The sequence below is a fragment of the Saccostrea echinata genome, unplaced genomic scaffold (assembly GCF_033153115.1).
Source record: "Saccostrea echinata isolate AGI-Se365-2 ecotype Australia unplaced genomic scaffold, CSIRO_AGI_Sech_v1 ptg000015l, whole genome shotgun sequence".
Classification (NCBI taxonomy): domain Eukaryota; kingdom Metazoa; phylum Mollusca; class Bivalvia; order Ostreida; family Ostreidae; genus Saccostrea; species Saccostrea echinata.
This window is the reverse complement of record NW_026889764.1, coordinates 14,964,294-14,977,118: the sequence shown is the minus strand read 5'-3', so window position 1 is coordinate 14,977,118 and position 12,825 is coordinate 14,964,294. Positions and strand designations below refer to the sequence as shown.

At 31.4% G+C, this 12,825-nt stretch overlaps 1 protein-coding gene across 1 annotated transcript; it reads right to left on the bottom strand.

Annotated features, from left to right (window-relative positions):
• Positions 1–354: 354 nt before the first annotated feature.
• On the bottom strand, positions 355–6,011 carry LOC133187910 (galactose-specific lectin nattectin-like). Its single transcript, XM_061323308.1, has 6 exons — positions 5,951–6,011; positions 5,083–5,254; positions 4,828–4,887; positions 4,548–4,627; positions 4,091–4,187; positions 355–682 (listed from the first exon to the last, which is right to left on the bottom strand). The coding sequence occupies exons 2-6, from the start codon at positions 5,249–5,251 to the stop codon at positions 468–470; spliced, it is 621 nt and encodes a 206-aa protein (XP_061179292.1). The 5' UTR covers positions 5,252–5,254; positions 5,951–6,011; the 3' UTR covers positions 355–467.
• Positions 6,012–12,825: the final 6,814 nt, after the last annotated feature.

Below are 12,825 nucleotides of genomic sequence, written 5' to 3'. Positions count from 1 at the left end.
TGTCTTTATCCCATGCATTTTCACTCTATAGATATGTGATTACATGTAATTATTGTAATAAGAAATATATGATGTTTGGAAAGTAGTCACTACAATAAATTCACAAGCTATACATGCACATTTTGGTTTAATACCTTGCTAATATATTCTTTATTTTGAGAAAACTTAGCAATTTTTCAAAATTATTAATATTTCTCATGAAATCAAAAATTAAAATAAAATAAAATAAAATAGAAAGAAAAGATTTTTAGACTCATGGTCTCATGTCCTCTGTCTTACAATTTTTAAATTCATAAATACGTGGTATGATTACGGTACTTTAAATGTAAACATCTACAATGAAACAATCCTGTATTACATGAATGTATATTCTTTATGCATAAAATAAACATCGACACATTTATTTCATTTCATAAAATATTCTGAAATGTAAAGTGATCTCTTTTTCAAATAAGACCTCTTCTGCATTAAATGTCTCTTTCACAAACAAACATCAATGAAAATGAGCAAGGCATATCATTCCACATTCCATTTTGTGATTGTATTTCCATGCAGTCCTCATTTCCTTTGTGATCATTTGGTTCTCCCTTGTACCAGTTTGTGAAATTTAATGGTAACCCAGAGTCGTTCCAAACCCAGGTGTTTTCCTCCGTTTTGTCTGTACCTCCCAACCAAGCACGGCCTTTTTTAATATAAAAATAATAGTAACACAATTATAATAAAATTTCAAATTTACTAATGGAAGATACAATCTAAAAAGAAATTGACATATAGGGATCTGCTTCAACTATAAATGACACATCACGTTATCCCTCTCTCTCTCTCTCTCTCTCTCTCTCTCTCTCTCTCTCTCTCTCTTGTAAATACTCGCGCTTTGTTAAAAATAGAGCACACCAAGCTGATTGTCATTCTATAGAAAAAAAATCTTGATTCGACACATTTATCACCGAATGTGGTTAAGGGGAAGGCCAAGCCATCTTGGATCTATCTGGTCTAAAATAAAAAATACCAAGAATGCGCTTAATACAGTACCAGCCTAGCTCAACGTTATTCAAAGTGCTAATATCATCTACTGATAGAGACCAAAATTAGTTAATAATTATTTTTCTGTTGTTTGCATTTGGGGAAAATTAGGCACGTTAGAACGGCGCAGCTGCAGCATTCAGTAGATGAAAAATGCAATGAAAATTATGTCAGTTCGGTCCATTAACAATATAGCTAAACTATTTATTTTGTTCTTTTCTTGTCGTTGTCCATAATAATAAATTCTTGAAAATTTGATTTTTCAGATGGCGATCTCTCTGAGGCAGTGTGTTCATGATGTGCGCCAATACTCTGTCACACATAGTTCAAATAACATTGATATAAGAATAAATGTGATTGTAATAATCAAGACAAGGCATTTTTTAAGTCATGGTCCTTAGGTTACTAGTATACAACTTATTCTGTTTATTTGTTACACCACAGCGTCTGATTAATGACAAAACGCGATTTTAACACTACTCTTGCAAACAGGAAAAAACGCCCTGTTTATCGTTCGAGTTTCCTCAGTCATATCATTCCACGGAGCACGTGGTCGGCATGTGCATATTTCTTCTGTGGATAGATGCATTTATCACAGTTGAATTATGCTTAGAACAAGTCTTGATAGTATGTTGACTCCTTTCAAACTAATGGAAAGAGATTAAAAAGTCCTAAACGTGTAATCTCTTTTCTATGATGATAGAAGAATGAATGTCATTTATTTCCGGGGAAAACAGCTGATTAAAGGTAAGACACATTTCGGGTATGTGAAAAACGTGACTCTTTGTTTGAATCCTTGTAATGAACATGTAATTAATTTCTGCAGACTTGCAGGGTTTCTAAAAACGCCGTATATATATGTGATTTCTGGTCAGTTATCAGAAATCCCTTTAACATTCTCGACTACGTGTTCGAATTACCTCTCCTTTAACAGGTCGGGTACACTACCTTTTACGGAAGGCAATTTTCAACACGTGACGATGTTTTCGTCAAACCCATTCTCCAATCAATTGAATGAATCGCAAAGCATGACGGTCCACTACGTGTTTACGATTCAATAGCGACATGTGGTTTTTGTCGGTTTACTGCATATTTCCTTGGTCACCGGAAAAACCTTTTTTACTTTCTTTTTTACTTTACATTGCTGAAATTGAAAGATTATATTCCGAAGATACTGTTCCATGCTCACATTTAATATTTGAGTTGTTTTATATGATTAATAATTGCTTCAAATACACTACAAACGCCTTGATGTTTGAGTGTACATAAAAAATTGATGATATGTACATGTATATCATGTGGGAAAAAATGCTTTATCGACACAAAAGCACCTGCTTATCTGTGAACATTGGTTTACGCCAATGTACATTGTATTACAAGTTGATATAAAGTTTCATAAAGCAAATTTGTAAATGTGAGCATAGAAATGAAAAATTATACATCATTTTCAATATTTCTTTCATAAGTTTCAAAAAGAATTAAAAATGAGTTTCCAAGGGACAATTCAAGGTGCCCTTTATTTTCAACACAACTGAGTTCGTATTGATACTTGTAGTAGCCCATAATGTATTGCGACTCACTCAACAGTCGGTATAGTAAATAGATAGATAATTTACATGCAAATTTATGCTGACGTCAAAAAAACTAGTGGTCTCGACCTGTTTAATTATGTTTGAGACTATTTTTAAACGGGCCTCTGCAAGGATGATGAAAAATGTTTACTTAAAAATGTTAAGCAAAGTGAAATACATTCAATAACAAATTGTAATTATTACACTAATTTCGATGTCTAATTTTCTTTGTAATTCATTCTTGATAATTACAAATAAGGTAGTAAAAATAAGTTAGCCATGTCAGATTTATCAAATATGAAAATATGAAATACCACATTTGTTTGATTACAATTGGGAAAAAAAATCACTCAAAAAATGTAATGTTGACAATTTCCACTAATTTCATTGCCTGGAAGCGAAGAATTGAAGAATTTATTATAACAACACACTATTAAGCAATTGTTCAATAATAAATTTCATTTACTTTAATTCACTATATCACACACAACTCCCCTTTTTAATGTTTTATATACTTTTTCAATCGTTATTCTTTTACTTTAAAATAAATTCAATTTAGAGGTTATAGTTAATCAAATGCAAGTCAAACTCGAAGGTCAAGATCAAGAGATAAAAAAAAATATTGTTACTAAAAAAGAGGACTTGTGTCAATGGATATAAATGGTAAATATGAAAGCCCAAGCAGCAACCATTCAAAGTTGTAGTCAAGTTTAATGTTATCTAAAAGTGGGTCAAACACCAAGGTTAAAGGGTCAAAATTAATGGCACACAGGGAAACACCTTGTCATAAGAAATACAATTGAAAAATAAAAAAGCCCTAGCTAGCATCAACTTTTCAAAAATTATAGCGAAGTTTGATTTTTTTTCAAAAGTAGGTCATACTCCAAGGTCAAAAGGTCAAAATTGTTGGAATCCCAAGGAAGGCCTTGTCACAAGGAATAAACCTTGGAAAAATACAAAAGCTCCAACAATTCAAAAGTTATGGTCAAGTTTTAAAGTTTTTTTAACATTTTTAAAAGTATGTAAAACTCTAAGGTCAAGGTCAAAAGGTCTCAAATATTTACACCCATAGAAAGGTCTTGTCACAATTAATACACTTGTAAAATATGGAAGTCCTAGCATCAACTCTTCAAAAGTTATGGGCAAGGTTAAAGTTGATTTTTTTTTTTTTTTTTTTTTTTTTTTTTTGGCAAAAGTGGGTCAAACTCTAAGGTCAAGATACAGAGGTCAAATATCATGGAACCCCCCAAAAAAGTCTTGTCACTTGGAATACATATGTGAAATATAAAAGCCATAGCTTCTACCAATCAAAAGTTCTGGGCAAGCTTAAAGTTTTCGCGGACAAACAGAAAAAAGACAGACGGATGGACAGGGCAAAAACCAAATACTCCCCGAATCTTCGATACGGGGTCTTAAAAATCAGAATACCCTTTAAATATGTGAAAAATTTAAAAAAAACAGACAAAACATAATTGATTTGATAAACGAACACTCACCGTTAGCGTCTTCATTTTTTATGGTATTTGATACAAAGATGTTCTCGGGCTTTGTACTTATTTCAACCAACTTTGCTGACAATTCATGGCATTTAACCTGCAATGATTGTTTATTACGTACGTGTCATAGTTTGTTGTACATTCGCAGATAAGCATGCAGGTGGCCATACGCTTTAATGATGTCAGATAGAGTAAAAGCAAGCCAATATCAAAGTATAAATATGAGATATATCTTTGTAGTCAATAATATTTTGTGTATGCCTAAGCAAACAAATGAAAAAAAAATCAAGTATAAAATAGTGATCTATATTTTAGGTTTTATTAAATATATTAATCTTGCAATAATTTTGGACACCCTTTCGTGGTTTTGAAGAGCTTCGAAGAAATCACACCTATTGTCAATGGACAGGGTAATATTACAGAATATCTTTGAATGTAAATCTTGAAAATTTCTCACATTTGCCTGTTCCCATGTTGACTTTTGTGTGTTTAGCATGTAGCATGAATTACTATGCTTGACCCATCCTTTCGGACAATCTGACATTGAAAACAAATTCCAACACATACGCGGTCAAAACAATACATAATGAAGTCTTCATTTTCGATATTCAAGCTTTTTATTTTCTAACAAACGGTTTAATTAATCGAAAAATTAGTGCTTGAAAATATATATAAATCATATTAACGTATAAAATGAAATAAAAATCTTGGGGTGTTTACTACTTTGATCAACATACTTTTTAAATTGTTTATCTGTGTTTGAAGATTTTGGAATCTCTGTATGTTTTCCCTTTTCACTGAAAGTAAAAGAAACAGTTTTTAAATCCAACTGTTCAATAGCTATTATTAATAGTTTATCATCAAAACAGTTATATATATTAATTAGATTAATTTTATAAGTAAACAAAGAATTTTTTTCACGTGGAAGCCTGTTCTGTTAGAATATTTAAATGAATCAAGCATTTGACTCTACACATATTGATTTCAAGTACCTTTCTGTTCCAAGTCTTTTAATTCGGAGTTTAAATACGTTTTTAATGAATGCAGGGATTCTTCCAATGCCCCGAATGCACATTTATCATCGCCCTTTCGTATGTAAAGGTTCTGGGAAAAACTTATTTGTAGCTGTGACAACATGAGAGTGACCAATATCTGAGACATAATCTGAAGAGATATCAAAATCTTATGTTAAGAAAGGGTGAACACTAATATCTAAGACGTAATCTGAAGAGATATCAAAGTCATATTGTAATAAAGTGTGACCACTAATATCTGAGACATACAGTTATCTGAAGAGATATCAAAGTCATATGGTAATAAAGGGTGACCACTAATATCTGAGACATAATCTGAAGAGATATCAAATTCATATGGTAATAAAGGGTGAAGACTAATATCTGAGACATAATCTTAAGAGATATCAATATTGTATGGTAATTAAGGGAAAACACTAATATCTGAGACATAATCTGAAGAGATATCAATGTCGTATTGAAATACAGGATGAACACTAATATCTGAGACATAATCTGAAGAGATATCGAAATCATAATTATGATATTACATGTATCTGCCTTAGAACATATAACAATGTAAATCGTGCAACTCCATATGCATAACCTACATATATGAAAATTTAAGGGACATATTACTTTAAGGAAAATTCCATGATTAGCTTATAGAGTCACGCGTAATGCGCAATTTCCTAGTGAAGTTAAAAATTTAATTAGATGCATGTATGCATAATATATTAAGTTTTAAAAGTGTTTCTATACGTAAATACTTTACTGCATAAATATTTGATGTATTAAAATTAAAATATATTCAGATACGTATAAATACGTATAATATTTTACTTACTTTTATAAAAGTCGCTGTTAAACTTTCCTTTTCCTTTTTTCAATCTACTTTCAAAATAAAGCTCAAATCCTGATGATGTATCGTATATATAAACGGAGACATGATATTACCAAAACAGTACTTAACAAAGGAAAAGAAGACAAGTGCCCCATTGTACATGTAAGTGATATTACATGTACCTCCTTGATACAGTCTGACTTAGTGCAAGATAAATAAAATACATAATATAATCCGTCTAATTTTTTGACTGACCCTTTTTAGTTGTATTAATATTTAATTTTATTTTCCAATATCTGTTTGCTTCATTCAAATGCTCTAGAAATTTGGTCTCTATTATTTTTCTCCTAGCTTGTTTGCAGTACAGAATTCAAGGAAATTGAATTTGTAGTGAACAAATTGGATGTTACAGTGAAAATTGGGGTTAATTATTCCAAACTGCCTTTTGATATATCCGTTGGCAATTATGTCATGATAACATATAGCTTTCATAAATGTTCGAAGAAATCAACGATGGTTAGTATTATAGTGGATATTTGCAGGTTTACATAGGAATAAAAGCTAAGAGATTAACAAGACTAGTGCGAACTTTCATATATCTTATTGCAGCCAGGAGGACCGGGCTGCTCTATACATATAAGTTTAAGTTTTGGTGTATGAAATTGAGATAATAAAAGTTATTCAGAAGTAAAGGTAAACAGTACATTAAAAAGAGTATCCAAAAGAGAGTATACATAAGAATATTCTTTCCCTTTATAAATTACGAGATACATAATATATTTACTTCTATGAAGTACAGCTTTAAAAATATATGTGTTTTTCATATATAATATACAAAGTTGCTTATCATTTACGATCGACAAATTAAAACGATAGGTCCCTTATTTTAGAACATTAAATTTTACTGATGGCAACGATGTGAGCATGTGAGACATGGCCGTGACCTTTGACCTTCTATTGCCGTTGGTTGACCATACGACATTTTTTGCTTGCATATTGAGCGCTCATATTCGGAATGTTTCGGGGCATATTCGTATACGTAATGCAAAATACGCGTTCAATAAGACGCCAAGACATTGAAAGTTAAAATTCTCTAGACTTTTAATAGTTTATTTTTATTATAGACTATTTGTTAGCTTTATAATAAATTAAAATATTGAATATGTGACGCCTAGCCAATCATATTTTTTAATAAATTTAGGCTCCAATATTGATACTTGGCAGCTGAAAGATTTATTTGCAATTTTTTATAGGAACGCAGTAGTTTGTTTTCAACAAACAGTGCAAAATGAGACATCTTTGGGTTACAATTTCAATAGTTTTCTTTCTAATGATGTGTCAAGCTATCATCATTTCGTGGGGATACACCGCCAAAATGGAATTTGATAATGAAAAATCAAATAACTACCTTTTAGGTGAATACAAAGCTAAGTCTTTATGTGTCTGTTCTCCGAAGTGTCAAAAAGAGTGTCACTTCTTTGAATTCAACTCTAAGGTGAATAAGGGCCATACCCACATGAAAATATTCACGTCTGAATTTTCAATGGAGGTCGCTTAGAGATGCGATTCCCATAACTGTATGCAGTACTGTTATTTTCATTCTTTCCACACTTGTAGTAGGTGAATACAAAAAGTAAATGTAACGAACAGTGATCAATGTCTTAATCCTTTAAACAATAAGAATTGCGAACATGGCAAAAATAAGTATTCCTGGAAAAACAGAGGTAGAATCAGGGACCTGGGAGGAGTAGCTATTTCCTGACCGTACAGAGAATGCTTACTCCTCCTAGACACCTTATCCCACCATATTAAAGAGCTGCATAAATAAGGGAATCTCCAGAGGTACGTGTTTAATGCCCTATTCACAGATATGGCAAAACAGTAAAAATAAACAAAACGAATCGTAAATAGGGCAAAAATACGGTCTCGGGAAAAACCAGAGGTGAGGAAACTTACAATTATAAAAGTGTGCAGTTTTTCATACCTGATGAATTTGAATTCTCTAAAAGAATCCCACTATATACTCAACGAAACCTGATCTTCGAATTTATAGTTACGGTCCATTGGACAAGGCACTTGTGGATCTTAATTACTGTGAAATCCCTTATTATCGTGTTGTTTTTATTTTCATTGATTTCGTGGTATAAAAAGACTCCAGGTCCCGCAGTGGGATTCAATGGATATGTAATTTATTTCAAGAGTGGGACAGGATTTTTTTTTATATTTTTACTTTTGTGAAGCACTAGTGAAAAAATCAGAAAATCCTGTCCCACGAGTGAAATAATTTCCATATCCAACTACAAAACATTGATTTTTCTTTTTGTTACATTTTATTTGCTTTTTCCTTTGCCTCTGTCTTTTCTTAAACACAGTCATGACAGTGTCATAGGCTGTGACGCCATAGTTGAGCAGTTGAGACGGCATAGCATTGAAAACATTGTAACATGGATTTTAGCAACATATTTGAAAAGAAATTGGCAGTTTCAGTCTCTATCAAGATGGTTTAGTTACTATTTCTATCTTATTACAGGCCAGAAATTCTTTTTTACTTATTTTGATATCCTTTCACAGTGTTACAGAATATCTTTTGTTATCCTTTTGCAATGTGAGAGAATATCTCTTTTTACCCATAAATAAATCATAGTATTTCACTGTTAAAAAAGTAATAAATACATGTATTTTTCTTTCTGGTTAAAAAGATTTAAGAATTAAAAATCAAAAGGCCTGTTGCCCAAAATCCTCGCCTGAGGTATACCCTTACCATCTTTGATTTGTATGTCTCTTCTCCTTTATCAGAGAAATGATAAATTTTGATTTAAAATGAAACATCAAATCTGTTCAAGCAAATACCCAGCTCGTCTGAACAATTAAAAAAAAATCTTACCTTCTTCTATATGTAAGTGCAATTACATAATTTTTACTAAGAAAATTATGGTAAAAGGTATTGGATTCAAAAATTTTAAAGTGTATAACCTTGCAAATTAAAAAAAAATGAAAAAAAAATGTATTTGCTTACAAGGTCACTATAATGACCCAGGAATTTTCAAAATGTTGACTTTGGTTGAGATTGATGAAAGAACTGATACATCATCTTATTTGTCAGTATCCTGCATGTTAAACAGTAGATCGTATACAGAGCATTCTCTACTCTTACACACCATGTGCAGGTGATTGTAGAATATTACGACTTAAATACATGTAAGAAGTGGCCGATTCAGAAGTCTTCCCGTTTGTAAATAATAGTAGTTTAGTTATTATTTGATAATAACAACTCGATCAGTTATCAATTAATAATAGTTATTTCCATTCATATGTCGACAAGATATATCCCAATAAGCTTGAAATAAAATATACTACAGGTCTCTTTCATATTTCGATATTTTACTAGAGAAAACGTTAATGGTAACCTGACAACAAAATTTTGTGATAAACGTGACGACTTAAACCGTTCAGCTTTTCAACTTCCCTTATTTATGTATCATTATACCCTTATCACCTGCATACAGGGTTTATGTAGTCCAGCTGATTTCATAGGCAAAAGAGAATACTCAACGTCCGAACAATTTCTAAAAAGAGGCAAGCTTTTGATAAACAAGTCGATGAAACAAGAATATCAACAGACTCGTTTAAAGTCATCATTTTGCAAGTTCTATGGTCGATACCATGACCTTGTCATCGTGTCAGCAAGTACGATCTATCATTAAGTCAAATGCTGACTGAAGTTTTTCATACTAATTGTTAGACCATTATTTTCACACTGAATTGTCTTTCCGATTTTTTCGTTTGCCCGATCATGACAAGGAGCACACGGCGGGTGTAACCGATCGACAGTGGATGTTTACTCCTGCATGGCACCTGGTCCCACCTCTGATGTTTTTAGGGGTTTGTGTTTGTTCTGCTCCCCGTTTGTATTGTTTCAATGGGCTTTTGAGCGTGATTACCCATCGTTATTTCCATATTTCATTGCATGATGTTTAACGTCCAATTCAAGAATTGTTCACTCATATAGAGACGTCAATTATTAGCAGTGGTAGCTCATTCTTAAGCACAGATGAAAAGAATCCTCAAAAGAGAAAATGATAGATGAGACACAGACCTAAATCGTGTTCTTAATTCGTGAAGAGTGTGTCTTGGCTTAGGAAACTATTCTATCATGATCAGGGAGTAATAATATAGGGAAAACTGGTCCGAATATTCGCTAGCCTGCTTCTTAGATTTGGCTGTGAAGCCTTGATAGTTTAAAAAGTTAATAAAATATCAGAAAAGGATCAAACATGGCTTACCTACATGTACGTGTATATACCTTAGCCAGAGGTACAAAGCAAGAAACTAGTTAAAACGTGCTTGAATACATATTCAGGAAGATAAGGTCAGCATCTTACATAGGCTACCATATCATGGTCGTTGATATAGTGCTAAAGGGAATAAAAATATACATGACATTATGACACCATCATTGCCCCTGACAATACTATTTTGCCAAAGCGATTAATTGTCCGAAAACAATATGTTCTGTACTTAAATTCTAAGTATCAAAATAAAGTTTTCTCCTTAAAAGGTATGTGACTAAATATAGCATTAATTTTTTGTGAAGCACTTGAATATAGCACTTGAGCTAATAAGCAAGGAATTATTCTGTGACTAGGTATAAAATTCTACTCATCATGCAGATAAAAAAAAAAGAGGTTCAATGTTAAATCTTCGACAGATTAAAGACATCTTTTGACGATATTGAAGATAAGGATATCCATTTTATAAAGGAATGCTTCTTGTAATTTTTTTCCCTATAGTAAAGGTGTGTAAATCACTTGTTACTCTAGCGCTTTTTGCAAAAACATGCCTTGGTTCAAGTCTGTGTTATTTACACAAAGATAAATCATTAAATAGTTTTAAAAAATACACACTAGGTTTGAAATTTTGCCTGTCCTATCGCATTATATTTCCAATATTGTCTCTGAAGCCCCAACCGGAGGTCAAGTTTTGCGTTAATTCTATGCTTAGGTATGCACGAAAATGCTATTTAAATTATTTATGTGGTTTTGTAAAAAAAAAAAAAAAAAAAAAAAAAAAAAAAAAAAAAAAAAAAAAAAAAACATGAACATATCATATTATACAAGATTATTAATCCTAGAATTTTATTATCATATTAACAAAAGGAAGTTCGTCAAAAGATATTTTTTAGTTTTATGAGTGTTATTGCTGTGATAATCAGGTAGGCATATTTCATGAAGCGTCCTAGCGCTTTATGAAAAATATACCAGAGCGCAAGTCTCTTATCTCTAACCATATAAAACTAAAAACTTTAATTATATTTACATTGAAAATGTCCAGAACAGTAAATATACACTGTGCCATCTTGTTTTCTCGTTAGTTAAATCCCACATAACACGGTATAAACAAGTCACTGATCGCTATGAACCTGTCGATTTGACGTCATTTCGTAAAACCAGATGTAGTTTGTATGCAATGAGGCAAATCAAGGAATATTTTCATACTAAAAATGTATTTTATAATTAGATAAAATATTATTTGCAGATATTTAAGACGCCAATGACTTAGATGCAGTATCTTTTTTTATGAATTTACTCATATATTTTTCGAGCATTTCCTAACTGTAGTATATTTGCCTGCAGGTACATTTGAGGGCAATGAAAGGGTCTTGATAATTCGTTCTAGTGTACGGGCATACGCTCAAAGGATCATAGTAAGTTTTTACACATAAACTCTAGAAATATTAAGCTATATGAAAAGTGCTACGATCCTATTGAAATCTTGAAAACGAATTAATTATTTCTATATTTAATGTACTTGATCAACACAAAATTCACCATGCAGACTACAAATGGAATTTTAACAATGAAAGAGTACAATCAATATAGGATCGCAGCACTTTTCACACCCTTCGATGATTTTTAAAAATATTTATAAACTTAACTTTGAATTAAAACTTGGTTATGCACTTGCACTACTGAAATTTATGTGACCTCAATATTGCCTCAGTACAACTGCTGAAATCACGTGACTGTCACATCAAGTGACGAGTCTAAATAGGAAATCTAATCGTCCTCAATACGTAGTTAATAACCATAATTATATTTATCAGATATTAGAAGAAAAGTACTAAAAGAAATGCTAACGCGATTAAGAATGTATATTTTTTTATAACAAACGAAATGCTATTGCGATTAAGAATGCATTTTTTATCACAAACAAGTGCTTATATTTCCATTGGGCACCTTTTACTGCGTTTCCATTAATATTTATGAAGCCTCATTGTAACGCCACTTCTGTGTATATTTCTACCCATGAGTCTATAGCAAAATGTTATTCAAATCAAATTTTTAGTGGATTTAGTAAAATACCACAGCAAACATAAATAACATCTAAAAAAAACTACAAAAAAAAAAAAACAAACAAACTGATATTCATTAAATAAACATTGAAAATAGAATGTATTTATTAATTGATACAGCTGTAAATTCATGATCCAGAAAACGGAGAAATCCATATATAGTTAACTCGGTATGAAATGATGGATTTTTTTTTCAATTTGTATAAAAGGCATCATTGAACTTTCGGTCCACCTTACGACAGGTTGTATTTTATAACCAAATCCTTGTACCAACTAAAAAATTAGTATTCCTCAAACGAGATGTAGATATCCTGGTATCAATTTGTTTGTTAGTAGCCTGCTTCATTTCAAAAATTAGGAGAGTAAAACACGAACTTGATGATAATGGTTTACAATATTGTTTTTTTTTTTTTTTTTTTTTTTTTTTTTTTTTTTTTTTTTTTAAATTGATCATGCAATATCCCTTCATGCAACATGTGCAAAATAAATTTCATATCTCAGCATATTACATATATGTATTTTTCCA

Bases quoted from the DNA above. Each gene is read 5' to 3' on its own strand.
- LOC133187910 (XM_061323308.1), bottom strand. From the start codon at position 5,251: ATGTCTCAGATATTGGTCACTCTCATGTTGTCACAGCTACAAATAAGT. The intron at 4,188-4,547 runs GTGAGAAATTTT...CAATCATTGCAG, and splicing joins CAACATGGGAACAGGCAAAT to GTTAAATGCCATGAATTGTC. The intron at 683-4,090 runs GTGAGTGTTCGT...ATATTAAAAAAG, and splicing joins AAAAAATGAAGACGCTAACG to GCCGTGCTTGGTTGGGAGGT.